The sequence below is a fragment of the Symphalangus syndactylus genome, chromosome 9 (genome assembly GCF_028878055.3).
Source record: "Symphalangus syndactylus isolate Jambi chromosome 9, NHGRI_mSymSyn1-v2.1_pri, whole genome shotgun sequence".
Classification (NCBI taxonomy): Eukaryota; Metazoa; Chordata; class Mammalia; order Primates; family Hylobatidae; genus Symphalangus; species Symphalangus syndactylus.
The window spans coordinates 61,257,477-61,271,824 of record NC_072431.2 but is presented as its reverse complement, the minus strand read 5'-3'; the positions used below and the strand labels follow the sequence as shown (position 1 = coordinate 61,271,824).

Below are 14,348 nucleotides of genomic sequence, written 5' to 3'. Positions count from 1 at the left end.
CACAGTCCCCAAAGCCTGGCCTGGGCCATCACCGGCAGTTCCAGGGTGAATCGGAGTGGAAGCTGGGGTCTGCTGGGGGAGGCAGAGGAAATAGCAGGCCCCTTCATCTGGAGGCAGTTGTCCCAGGGCAGGTGGAGGGGTGGCAGGTAGTTGCAGAGAGGCAGGTGGCTGGGGACAGTCAGTGCCCAGGAGTCAGCGTTCAGGGTCCCAGGCAGTATGTGGGCCATGGGAAAGCGCCATCTTTTTCAAGTCCCTGTACCAGCCTGACTAGCCATGGGAATCTGAGCCTTCACTTCCTTACCGCTAAGATGGACAAGCATACCTGCCTCGCCATGTGATCTGAATATGGAAAAAGATGGGCAGTGCTAGGTGAGCTGGAGCTGGAAGGACTGTTTTCCCCCAATTGCCTTTTTTTTTTTTTTCTTGTTGTCCAGGCTAGAGTGCAATGGCGTGATCTCGGCTCACTGCAACCTCCACCTCCCAGGTTCAGATGATTCTCCTGCCTCCGCCTCCTGAGTAGCTGGGATTATAGGAATGTGCCACAGCATCGGCTAATTTTTGTATTTTTAGGCACCCTAACATGGTGAAAGGCCAGGCTGGTTGGCCAGGCTGGTCTCCAGCTCCTGGCTGGCCTCAAGTGATCTGCCCATCTTGACCTCCCAAAGTGCTGGGATTACAGGCGTGAGCCACCGCGCCCAGCCACCTTTCTTTTTGTCCTCATTTGCAAATACAGAATGGACCTTAGTCTGCAAACTCAGAAGTGCGAGACATGTATTTTTATTTTTCTAAAATTGAACTGGACTCCTACCAAAAGCCCCCAGTGCAGAGTGGCAGAAACTTTATCTGAGTCCATTTTGGATCATCATTTCCCTTGGGCTTGCACCAGGGCCTGGAACCTTCTGTGAGGCCCACCCACTAGACACTTCCACACCACAGAGAGACAGCATAAGAAGGTCCGTGCATGAAAAAGGCCTAACAGTGGGATCTCGGTGCAAGGATGGGAGAGTGGAAACCGAGTGGTGAAGAGATGACTGTGGCACCCAGCAGGGAATTCCTGGGAGGGTGAGGCTTCGGGAACTTTCCAGGGGGACAAATCCTGTTAAGAATGGCTCTAGGGCCAGGCGTGGTAGCCCATGCCTATAATCGTAGTACTTTGGGAGGCCGAGGCAGGCAGATCACGAGATCAAGAGTTTGAGACCAGCCTGGCCAACATGGTGAAACCCCGTCTCTCCTAAAAATACAAAAAAATTAGCCGGGCATGATGGCGGATGCCACCACGCCCGGCTAATTTTTGTATTTTTAAGAGAGACGGGGTTTCACCATGTTGGCCAGGCTGGTCTTGAACTCCTGACCTCAGGTGATCCACCTGCTTCGGCCTCCCAAAGTGCTGGGATCACAGGTGTGAGCCACAGCACCCGGCCTTTGTTTTGTTTCTGAGATCAGGTCTCCCTCTGTTTCCCAGGCTGGAGTGCAGTGGTACAATCATAGCTCACTGCATCCTCCACCTTCCAGGCCCAAGTGATCCTCCTGCCTCAGCCTCCTGAGTAGCTGGGACTACAGGCATATGCCACCACACCTGGCTAATTTTTGTAATTTTTTTTGTAGAGTTGGGGTCGCTCTATGTTGCTCAGGCTGGTCTCCAACTCCTGGATTCCTCCCACCTCAGTCTCCCAAAGTGCTGGGATTACAGGCACAAGCCACCCACCAGGTGGAGAATCAGTCTTTAAATAACAGAGTGTGGGCTCAGGGGGCGCCCAGAGCGAAGGTAATTAGACAGCAGAAGAGTCCATGCGGCAAATAAGCTGCTGTTAAGTCCTGGGGCCACCCAGCCACGCTGGGTAATTATAAGGAAAGCAAGTCTCGAGTCTTGTCTGCGATCGCGGACGGGGTGAACAGCATAACCTAGAACAACCCTGACCTCCACGAGGAGGACCTGGTCTCCCGCAGGCCACAGCTCCCCTGCAGTTCCCGCCTGCTGCCTGCAGAGGGAGCCAGAGGCTGAGGCTGCACCAACCCTGCTCCAGCCCCGCGAGGTCACGGTCGGCAGAATGCGCATTAGCATTCCAGAGCCAAATCCAGCTTCTGGCTCTGTCTGGTCTCTGCTCATCTAGGCAGGAGGGACAGCCGCCTTCAGACAGCGAGAAGGGAGGTGGGAGTGGATCCAGGAGGGCAGTGGAAACCGGAAACACAGTATCAGTGCAGGAAGTGCAGACGCTGTCAACCTTGCCCAAGAGAAGCAAGGCAGAGACCAAGCACGGTGGCTCACGCCTGTAATCCCAGCGCTTTGGGAGGCCGAGGTGGGAAGATCCCTTTAGCCCAGTTCAAGACCAGCCTGGGCAACATAATGAGACTGCCCCCCACCTCCCATGTCTCTACAAAAAATTTAAATATTAGCCGCGGATAGTGGTGCATGTCACCCATATACCCAGCTACTTGGGAGGCTGAGGCAGGAGGATTGCCTGAGCCCAGGAGATGGAGGCTGCAATGAGTTATGATCATGCCACTGCACTCCAGACTGGCCAAAAAGCCAGATCCTGTCTTAAATTTTAAAAAGAAAGAGAGGAGCAAGGCGGTGCCCCACAAGATGGAAACTTCCATTAACCAGGTAACCTTGACTCCCTCCTGGCTCCACTGCCCTGTGGGGACAGCAGGGACAGGACATTCCTGCCTGACATGCCCAGGGGATAGAGATCAATCACTCCAAACTCAGGGTGGGAGGAAGCTGCTGGGGACAAGGAGGGAGAGCTGGAGCCTGCCCTGCAGCCACTATGGAAGTCTGCAGTAATCTCCATCCAGAGGCCAGGCATGGTGGCCTACGCCTGTAATCCCAGCACTTTGGGAGGCTGAGGCGGGCACATCACGAGGTCAAGAGATTGAGACCATTCTGGCCAACATTGTGAAACCCCATGTCTACTAAAAGTACAAAAAATTAGCCAGGCATGGTGGCGTGTGTCTGTAGTCCCAGCTACTCGGGAGGCTAAGGCAGGAGAATTGCTTGAACCCGGGAGGTGGAGGTTGCAGTAAGCCAAGCTCGTGACGCTGCAGGGGGCCTGGAGACAGAGCAAGACTCTGTTTCAAAAATAAAAATAGGCCAGGCGCAGTGGCTCACGCCTGTAATCCCAGCACTTTGGGAGGCCGAGGTAGGAGGATCATGAGGTCAGGAGATCAAGACCATCCTGGCTAACACGGTGAAACCCCATCTCTACTAAAAATACAAAAAAATTAGCGGGGCGTGGTGGCGGGCACCTGTAGTCCCAGCTACTAGGGAGGCTGAGGCAGGAGAATGGCATGAACCCGGGAGGCGGAGCTTGCAGTGAGCTGAGATCGCGCCACTGCACTCCAGCCTGGGTGACAGAGCGAGACTCCATCTCAAAACAAATAAAAAATAAAAAATAAAAAAATAATAAAAAATAAATAAATAAAAATCCCCATCCAGGCGCTGGCAGGCTCTAGCCTACAGGGGGCTGGGCCCGGGTCTCCCAGTGCTTGCCTCTGTGGGTCCCAGTTCCTAATCTCCTAGGGCTTGAGATGGAATTCCTCAATTTCCCCACTCGCATAGGCCGCCCACTTCCTGCCCCTGCCTGTGCCCCGGCCCCCGTGGACTCACAACTTGGGGCGAGCTTCCTGCATCAGCCAGAGCTGGCCAGCCAGAAATGAGTTCTTTTCCTCCTCTTCATTTTCTTCTAGTTGCTTAAGTTTCCTCGCAAAGTCTAAGGGGGTCACCCTGGGTCAGGCAGAACAAGATGCTGAGAGATAGGACCAGGTGGGCTGATCTGGGGCTGGTTTGTACCAGCACAGCAGATATGGTTGTGAGATGGGGAAATGTCTGAACTGACTCATCAACAGTGGTGGCCCCAGTCTGCGGACCCTCCCCTGGGACCCCAGTCTGCGGACCTTCCCCATCCATGGAAAAGAGTAACAAATGACATCTGCAAAGGCCTTGTTTCCAAATAAGGCCATATTCTGAGAAACTGGGACTTAGGACTTCAATACATGAATTTTTAGGAACAAAATTCAACCCATCCCACTAAATATATGGAGTAGCCAGGCATGGTGGCTCACGCCTGTAATCCCAGCACTTTGGGAGGCCGAGGCGGGTGGATCACAAGGTCAGGAGATCGAGACCATCCTGGCTAACACGGTGAAACCCCGTCTCTACTAAAAATACAAAAAAATTAGCCGGGCGTGGTGGTGGGCGCCTGTAGTCCCAGCTACTTGGGAGGCTGAGGCAGGAGAATGGCATGAACCTGGGAGGCGGAGCTTGCAGTGAGCTGAGATCGCGCCACTGCACTCTAGCCTGGGTAACAGAGCGAGACTCCGTCTCAAAAAAACAAAAAGAAATTAAATATATGGAGTAAAAAGTTGAGAGCACCCTACACACAATAAACATTCCAAAGGCAATTTCCATCTTCATTCTAGAAGTTTGTCCTTCGAGACCTTTTTCTATTCGTTGATTCAGTTATTTATTTGATACAGGATTTTGCTCTGTCGCCCAGGCTGGAGTGCAGTGGCGCGATCTCGGCTCACTGCAACCTCTGCCTGCCGGGTTCAAGTGATTCTCCTGCCTTGGCCTCCAGAGTGGCTGGGATTACAGGGATGCGCCACCACACCACGCTATTTTTTGTATTTTTAGTAGAGATGGGGTTTCACATTGTTGGCCAGGCTGGCCTCGAACTCCTGACCTCAGGTGATCCACCCATCTCAGCCTACCAAAGGACTCTCACTCTGCTCTGCTCTGTAGATCACTCTGATCTGCTCTGAGAGTCTACCAGACTCTCACTCTGTTGCCCAGGCTGGAGTGCAGTGGTGAGATCTCAACTTACTGCAACCTCCGCCCCCCAGGTTCAAGCAATTCTCCTGCCTCAGCCTCCTGAATAGCTGGGATTACAGGCTTGCGCCACTGCGCCCAGCTAATTTTTAGTTTTTAGTAGAGACAGGGTTTCACTACGTTGGTCAGGCTGGTTTCGAATCCCTGACCTTGTGATCTGCCTGCGTTGGCCTCCCAAAGTGTTGGGATTACAGGTGTGAGCCACTGTGCCTGGGCTGCCCAGTATTTTTATATTATATTTTATTTTTTTGAAATAGGGTCTTGCTCTGCCTCCCAGGCTAGAGTGCAGGGGTGCAATCATAGCTCACTGCAGCCTCGACCTCCTAGGCTCAAGCAATCCTCCCACCTCAGCCTCCCAAGCAGCTGGGATTGCAGGCATGTGCCACCATACCCAGCTAAATATTTTATTTTTTTGTCGAGATAGGGCCTTGCTATGTTCCCCAGGCTGGTTTTAAACTCCTGGGCTCAAGCAGTCCTCCCGCCTTGGCCTCCCAAAGTGTTGGGATTTCAAGTGTGAGCCACCATGCCCAACCTTCTGCCCACTTTACAGCCATTTCACTCCCCGCAGCTGGCCTCTTTGTCCCAAAAATCCCTGCGTGTGCTTTGTGTCTCTCCCAGGCCCAGCAGGGACAGCTCTGGCAGGAAGCCACGGTAATCCCCTTTCCAGTTCTGGGCCCCCTCCCCACCTTCCTGGAAGCCCCAGGCCGGCCTGGTACCTCTAAGGAGAAGCCACACGCACGCCACCCTGTCCCTCTGACTGGAGCCTCCCATCACTGTGTGGAGCCCCCTCCTCCCTCAGCCACCAGATCCACCTCGAGCCCCACCTTGTTGCCTAAAAATAACACCTCCGTGTCCTGCTGGCTCCCCCCATCCCTCCCTGCCCCGGGCTCCTTCTGGTTTGTATTCTCCCAGCCGGCTGTGAGCTGTGAGCCGGCGCCAGTGTGCCAGGCCGACCGCAGGCCCGGAATTAGGTTAACTCTGCTGCAGCCCTGGAGGGAGGTCGCCTGGTTGGGGCCGTGGTTGGGGGTACTGAAAATGCTCCCTCCATGGGCTGGGGCCTGATTCTGTGTTGGGGGAAGGCAGTGACATGTGCATGGGTGTGTATGTGTCGGGGGCTGGGTAAGGTAAGCTTTGACAGTGGTGACTGATGGCAGATATACCCCAGGCTGGGCTGAGCTCGGCTAAAATGTCTGGCTCAGGAAAGAGGGGTGCAGTGGGACCCTCCCAGCTCCTGCTGCAAACCCTAGAGCAAATCCTGAAAATGCCTGCGTGCAGAGCATCTTGTCGCCTGGAATCTTCCATCTGCCATCTCACAGAGTCCCAGGACGCCTCTGAGGGAGGCTGTTCACCCCACATTACACATGGAGAGGCAGAGAGGAGCTGCCCTGAAACTGCCTTTGCAAAAATTACCACAGTGAGAAAATTATGACAGTGAAGGAGATCTGATCTAACCAACCCCCATCTTGCCTTTTTTTTTTTTAAGACAGGGTCTCATTCTGTTGCCTGGGCTGCAGTGCAGTGGCACGATTATGGCTCACTGCAGCCTTGACCTCCTGGGCTCAAGCGATCCTCCCACCTCAGCCTCCCGAGTAGCTGGGAACACAGGTGTGTGCCACCATGCCCAGCTGATTTTTGTAGAGGTGGGGCCTCGCTATGTTGCCCAGGCTGGTCAAAAACTCCTGGGCTCAAGCAATTCTCCCGCCTCAGCCTCCCAAACTACTGGAATTACAGGCATAAGCCACTGTGCCTGGCCAGGTTTTTGCACTTCTGATGACTGATTGCTTCATCCAGACCCACCAACTGGCCATGTGTCCCCACCCAGATGTGCACTTCCTGGCCCCCCAAACTATCCTCAAAAAACCCTGGCCTCCAAATTTTTGGGTAGATTGATTTAAGTAGTAATTCCATCTCCTACGTGGTGTGGCCAGCCTCATGTCAATTACACTCTTTCTTTTTTTTTTTGAGATGGAGTTTCGCTGTTGTTGCCCGGGCTGGAATACAATGGCACGATTTCGGCTCACTGCAACCTCCACTTCCCAGGTTCAAGCCATTCTCCTGCCTCAGCCTCCTGAGTAGCTGGAATTACAGGCACCCACCACCATGCCTGGCTAATTTTTGTTTTGTTTTGTTTTAGTAGAAATGGGGTTTTGCCATGTTGGCCAGGCTGGTCTTGAACTCCTGACCTCAGGCGATCTGCCTGCCTAGGCCTCCCAAAGTGCTGGGATTACAGCTGTGGGCCACCGCGTCTGGCCTGTGCTTTCTTTATTGTAATGCTGTGGTCCCAGGGAATTGGTTTTGTCTGTGGAGTGGGCAGGAAGAACGCTTCGGATGACTACAGCCCCCAGCCAGGCACGGTCCCAGAGTGAGCCCAAGACAGCTATTGCTGTCTTTACGGGATGGCCACCCTGTGCCAGGTGCCTACTGGGCATGGATGTGGGGTGGGGGAAATTAGCAAGCTCAGACTCAGAGTAGAAGACCTAGCCTGCAGTCACACAGCACGTGACGGGTGGGCGGCACCTGAATCCTCTGAGTCCCAGCAGACCCTACCCCAAAGTGCTTCTCCTGGGTAAGGGAGCGGGGCATTGACCTGGCTGTGGTCATCAGCCTGGCTGTGGGAGCGAGTGAGACTGTCTCAGGAGCTCTAGGCAGGGCCTGGTGCTGGGAGCCAAGCCAGGCATCTCCAAGGGGTGCCAATATGACTTAGACACGTTCATTTTGTGGATAATGAATAATTCACATATGCAAATAATTCACATAATGAAATATTCACATATGGGTATCAGAAATGCTAGAAACCAGTGCATTGAGCCTACCACATCCTGGGCAGTGCTGCCTAGAACACAGCTTAGTACAAATATGAGTAGACTTAAAGAAAGGGATAAAGGAAATAGCCCTGCAAGAGGAGTGGAGCGAGAATGTGGACATAAAATATGAATTACAGGCCAGGCACAGTGGCTCACGCCTGTCATCCCAGCACTTTGGGAGGCAGAGGTGTGTGGATCATTTGAGGTCAGGAGTTTGAGACCAGACTGGCCAACATGGTGAAACCCCATCTCTACTAAAAATACAAAAATTGGCCAGGCATGGTGATGGGCACCTGCAATTCCAGCTACTCGGGAGGCTAAGGCAGGAGGATCACTTGAACCCGGGAAGCAGAGGTTACAGTGAGCTGAGATCACACCACTGCACTCCAGCCTGGGTAACAGAGCAAGAGTCTGTCTCAAAACATAAAACAAAAACAAGACATGAATTACAGCCAGGTGAGGTGCCTCACGCCTGTCATCCCAGCACTCTGGGAGGCCGAGGCAGAAGGATTGCTTGAGCTCAGGAGTCCAAGACCAGCCTGGGCAACATAGTGAGACTCCTGTCTCTACTAAAAAATAAAATAAAACAAAATAAAATAAAATAAAAATTAGCACACTTGTGGTCTCAGCTACCAGGGAGGCTGATGCAGGAGGATCACTTGAGCCTAGGAGGTTGAGGCTGCAGTGAGCTATGATCGCACCACTGCAGTCCAGCCTAAGCAACACAGTGAGACCCTGTCTCTAAAAAAAAAAAAAAAAAAAAAAAGTAAAAAAAGACTTCTGCTGCCTGGGCTCCTCTGGAGTCTGGGGCCCCTTGGACAACCAGGAAAGGCCTTGTGGAAGAGATGGGGCCTCGGGCTAGGACCTCATGAAGGAAACTTCAGTCCATCTCCTCCTGTCTCTGGGTAGCTGGGGCTCCAATCAGTGTGGGTGTGCTTTTCCTTCGGACAGCCACCTCTGCAGGCTACATTTTCTACTCTCAGCCTCAGCTTGCTAACTTCCCCCACCCCACATCCAGGCCCAGGAGGTGCCTGGCACAGGGCGGCCATCCCATAAACACAATAGCTGCCCTGGGCTCACTCTGGGACTGTGCCTGGCTGGGAGTTGTAGCTGCCCGATGGGTTCTTCCTGCCCACTGCACAGATAAAACCAATTCCCTGAGACCATGGCATTGTAATAAAGAAAGAGTGTAATCGACATGAGGCTAGCCATGCCACGTGGGAGATGGAATTATTACTCAAATCAATCTCCCTGAAAATTTGGAGGCCAGGGTTTGTCTTGAGGATAGTTTGGCGGGCCAGGGTCCAATGCATTGGCAGGTATATCAGGCATGGGTGCCCATGTATTTTTGTTTTTGTTTTTGTTTTGAGACAGAGTCTCGCTCTGTCGCCCAGGCTGGAGTACAGTGGTACAATCTCAGCTCACTGCAACCTCTGCCTCCTGGGTTCAAGCGATTCTCCTGCCTCAGCCTCCCGAGTAGCTGGGATTACAGGCATGTGCCACCACACCCGGCTAATTTTTGTATTTTTAGTAGAAATGGGGTTTCCCCATGTTGGCCAGTCTAGTTATATGGGAGTGTATGTGTTGTCCATGTTGGGAGCTGCATGGGTGTGGAGTGTGCCTGAAGTTTGATTCTCACGGGGTGAAAGAGGTGTGGATATATGTGCTTGGAGGAGTAGATACAGCCAGTGCATGGAGCACATCATGGGGTGTGAGGGGGGCGTGTAGAAAAGTGTGGGGGATGCATGGCTTTGCGTGTGTGGCATGTATATATGATATACAATACATGGTAGATGTGTGTGAGTCTGGCATGTGGGTGTGGATGTGTGCAATAAATTCAGGTGACTGAATCTGTTCTCCTGGCAGACAGATGCAGATGAAACTGGGTCACATTGTCCAAGGTAGCCTCAGCTGCTGTCTCTGCTGGCATCTTGCCCCCAGTCGGAACACGGGGACCCAGGTTCAGTGCTCCCAGCCTCCAAGGAGAGAGAGCCCACTGCACAATCCTTGGGGGTGAGGGTCCCTGGGCCGGGCACCTGCCCAGTGGACCTGGTCACAGGTCCCCAGTATGGGATGAAGGGACTATGATGAGTAGGTGATGGCCAAGGAAAGAGTCAGGGGGCCGGGCGTGGTGGCTCACGCCTGTAATCTTAGCACTTTGGGAGGCCAAGGCAGGTGGATCACATAAGGTCAGGAGTTCGAGACCAGCCTGGCCAACATGGTCAAATCCTGTCTCCACTAAAAATACAAAAATTAGCCAGGTGTGGTGGCAGGCACCTGTAATCCCAGCTACTCAGGAGGCTGAGGCAGGAGAATCACTTGAACCTGGGAGGCGGAGGTTGCAGTGAGCTGAGATCATGCCATTCCACTCCAGCCTGGGCAACAGAGTGAGAGTCCGCCTCTGAAGAAAGAAAAAAAGAAAGAAAGAAAGATAGGAAGGAAGGGAGGGAGGGAGGGAGGGAAAGGAAAAGAAAAGAAAAAAAGAAAGACAGGAGCTGCACCTCAGGCCACCATTGTCCTTTGCCCTCCACCACTGCCCACATCATCACCCCATTCTCTCGTCATCCTAACCTTCCCTCTATTGAGCTGGGCAATTTTTTGTTGTTGTTGAGACAGAGTTTCACTCTGTCATCCAGGCTGGAGTGCAGTGGTGCGATCTCGGCTCACTGCAGCCTCTGCCTCCTGGGTTCTGGTGATTCTCCTGCCTCAGCCTCCTGAATAGCTGGAATTACAGGTGCCTGCCACCATGCCTGGCTAATTTTTGTATTTTTAGTGGAGACAGGGTTTCACCATGTTGGCCAGGCTGGTCTCGAACTCCTGGCCTCAAGTGATCCTCTCGCCTCAGCCTATGGCTGATTTGTTTATTTCTTTATTTAGAGACGGGGTCTCACTATGTCAACCCGCTGGAAGTGCAGTGGCACTATCTTGGCTCACTGCAACCTCAGTGAAAAAAAACCTCAAAAAAAAAAAAAAATTAGCCTGGTGGGCCAGCCAGGGTGACACACCCACCGTGTGGACAGTTCAGGGGGTTTCAGGCTCTAGAGTCCCAAGAGGTCCAAGGGAAGAGGGGAACATGCTGAGGAGTCGGGAAATTGACAACCTGGTTCTGAGAGGTCTGTTCTTCCAGCACAGCCTGCCGTCAAGGGCCCGGGTGGTTCTGGGATCAGGAAGGGGGAAGAGCTGTGTGCTATGCTCAGGGCAGGGGCCTGGGCAGCAGACCCAGGGAAGAGAGATGAGATGGGGCACAACCCCAAGGCCACTGGCCCAGGGGCAGGCCTGGCTTTGGGTCAGACAAATCCTGGCTCAAATCATTGCCCAGTATGCTTATGGACTGAATGGCTGTGGCCAAGCTCTGAACTGCCCTGCTCCTCAGTGTTCTCATCTGTAAGATGGGACGCTGGTCCTTTGCTCACGGGCTCATTGTGGGATTAGAGGTAATCAGCAGGAAGTACAATCACTGGAATACAGCAGTTTCCATTTTTAAATTTTATTTTTATTATTTATTTATTTATTTTTGAGACAGGGTCTCGTTTTTAGCCCAGGCTGGAGTGCAACGGCCTGATTCAGCTCACTGCAAACTCCACCTCCCAGGTTCAAGTGATTCTCCTGCCTCAGCCTCCTGAGTAGCTGGGATTACAGGCACCACCACGCCCAGCTAATTTTTGTATTTTCGGTAGAGACAGGGTTTCGCCATGTTAGCCAGGCTGGTCTCGAACTCCTGGCCTCAAATGATCAGCCCGCCTCGACCTCCCAAAGTGCTGAGATTACAAGCATAAGCCACCGCACCCAGCATTGTTTATTTATTTTTAGAGACAGGGTCTTACTCTGTCACCCTGGCTGGAGTGCGGTTATGCAATCATAGCTCACAGCAACCTCAAACTGCTGGCCTCAAGGGATCCTCCTGCCCCAGCCTTCCAAGTAGCTTGAATTACAGGTGTGTGCACTGCACTCAGCTAATTTTTTTTTTTTTTTAGTAGAGACAGGGTCTCACTATGTCGCCCAGGCTGGTCTTGAACTCCTGGGCTCAAGTGATCCTCCCACCTTAGCCTCCCAAAGTGCTGGAATTACAGGTGTGAGCCACTGTACTCAGCCAGATTACTGCAGTTTTCAAAGATGTGCGTCACTGTCACTCCTGGGCTCAGGCTGAGAGCAGACCTGGATCTGCAGGAGACTTGATTTGAAGCCCCTCCAAGTGGGTGAGGCATAGGCTGCTGCTGAGAACCATCCCTTTCCAGACTAGGATGACCTCAGGCTGGGGTGGGGGCTGGACCATTAGTATCGTGTAACACTTTGGTGGTGAGAGGGGGTCCTAGGGCTGGGGGGGCACATGTGAAGCTCTAGGCAGAAGCAGCAGAGGCCACAGCCTCAAAGTGTAGCCCCCTCCCCTTCTACATCGCATCCCCAGATCTCAACAACAGCTTTCTTCCTTCACATCCCCACGTCCCAAGAACACGCAGCTTTTAAAAGACCCTAATGAGGGCAATGCTTACCCCAGAGCAATGGCCCCTGATGGTGGATTTACGAGCAACGGCGAGGAGAGTAGAAGGCTGGGAGGGAGGAGGGGCGAGCAGGGAAGGCTGCCGCCTCTGCTCATTTTTTATTAAAGATCTGCTTCAAGGTCAGCCCTGCCACAAGGGACTCCTCAATTTCCCAGGCTCTGCAGACAGAGAGGGAGATGTGCTGGGGGAGGGGAGGGAGATGGAGAGGAAGAGATCTGGGTGGGCTAGGCAGAGGGGCACAAAGAGAAGAGAAGGAGGCTGCATGGTCCACAGGGGTCCCCCAATATGATCCAGCAAAGTGCTGGACATGGAGGGGGCATCAGGGAGGGGCCGGAGGGAGTGAGGAGAGAAAAAGGAGGCCGATAGCATGGGAATGTTGATGGATTGGACCAGCAGAAAAGAGTGGGCATTTAAGGTATTGGGACAGCAGAAGGACCAGGTTTTGTTTTTCATTTTGTTTTGTTTGAGACAGGGCCTCACTATGTTGCCCAGGCTGGAGTGCAGTGATGTGATCTCGGCTCACTGCAGCCTTAACCTCCTGGGCTCAAGTGATCCTCCCTGCTCAGCCTCCCAAGTAGCTAGGACCACAGGTGCCTGCCATCATGCTTGGCTAATTTTTTTTTTTTTTTTTTTTTTGAGACAGTCTTGCTCTGTCACCCAGGCTGGAGTGCAGTGGCGCTATCTCGGCTCACTGCAACTCCGCCTCCTGGGTTCATTCTCCTGCCTCAGCCTCCTGAATAGCTGGGATTACAGGTGCCTGCCACCATGCCCGGCTAATTTTTGTATTTTTAGTAGAGATGGGGTTTCACCACGTTGGTCAGGCTGGTCTCAAACTCCTGACCTCAGGTGATCTGCCCGCCTTGGCCTCCCAAAGTGCTGGGATTACAGGCGTGAGCCACCGCGCCCAGCCCTGTCCCCACTTCTGCAGCCTCAGAATGTCTGCCTGGGCCAGGCCTTGATACCAGACCCCTTCCCTGTGTCCTCCCCCTCCCCAGACACTCTCCCTCTGAACAGGCAATTTCTGCTCAGATGGCACTTGGTCAATGAATCTTTCAAAGACATCTGCAGATAAAACAGTGTCTCACCAGCCTGGGCAACATAGTGAGTATCTGTTTCTTTAAAAAAATAAAAAATAAAAATGAGCTGGGCTTGGTGGTGCACATCTGTAGTCCAAGCTACTCAGAGGCAGAGGCAGGAGGATTGCTTGATCCAGGAGGTTGAGGCTGCAGTGAGCTGTGATCATGCCACTGCACTCCAGCCTGGGCGACAAACTGAAACTTTGTCTCTGAAAATAAAAAATAAAATAAATAAAACTGTCTCCCTGTCCAGCACTAGTTTCCCCTCTTTCTTTTTTTAAAATTGTGGTAGCCTTGCCAACATGGTGAAACCCCGTTTAGCTGGGAGGCTGAGGCAGGAGAATCGCCTGAACATGGGGGGAAGAGGTTGCAGTGAGCCGAGATCATGCCACAGCACTCCAGTCTGGGAGAAAGAGTGAAACTCCATCTCAAAAAAAAAAAAAAAAAGAAACTCCATCTCAAAAAAAAAAAAAGAAGTGGGGACAGTCCCAGGAGATGGAAGGTCTAAACGGCAAAGGGAGGAACTGGAGAATCTCACAGACTCACAGGTCTCTGACTTAGAGACCGGATTTAGGGCAAGGAAGGTTCTTGGATCAGGGATCTAGAATGAAATAGACATCCCCGTACAAAGGTCCCATTGACGAGAGCTTGATGAAGGGACCCTGCACACAGGTGCAGATGGGGATATGAGAATGAACCGAGAAGACATAGAGAAGCAGCCGAGGACTTAAATTACTGGGAAGCCATTACCACTCCTAGGCTGTAGGGAGGAGGCCGAAAAACTTGGCCAGAAGAACAGGAGGTGGAGAAGAGGGGCAGGAGAGGAACTCAGCAGGGGAATAAATCCCTAACCTCTCTCTCCTCCCCTTCTCCTGGATCTGGCTTCTCCTGGTGATGCCTCCCCTTAGATGAACCCAACCGGACGCCAAGAGCGAGGGAGCCTGGGTAATCGGCCCGCAGAGGCCAGCCTCCCTCCAAGGCCTAGAGCAGGGCAGAGCCGGAGCCAGAGGATCACACAGAGAAAAGCCAGCACAGATGGCGGTGCCATTTTTTGAAACAAGTTGCACAAGGGGAGGAGCGCGTTTTGGGGAAATTAGCAGGCTGGGTGGGGAAACCAAGGCAGAGTCTATCCCTATGAGCC

General features: G+C 52.8%; 1 protein-coding gene across 8 annotated transcripts in view; it reads left to right on the top strand.

Moving 5' to 3' along the window:
* LOC129489725 (general transcription factor II-I repeat domain-containing protein 1-like) overlaps positions 1–14,348 on the top strand; it is a 53,830-nt gene that overhangs the window by 17,776 nt on the left and 21,706 nt on the right. For 2 of the 8 annotated variants that reach the window (XM_055292765.2, XM_055292769.2), the window contains exon 9: positions 435–757. The exons of 5 other annotated variants lie outside the window; for them this stretch is intronic. In XM_055292765.2, coding sequence (XP_055148740.1) covers positions 435–494 — 60 coding nt within the window. In that variant the 3' untranslated portion in view covers positions 495–757. Of the gene's footprint in view, positions 1–434; positions 758–13,126; positions 13,474–14,348 lie in introns of those variants that run through there. One more of the 8 variants, XM_055292768.2, reaches the window with a different exon arrangement.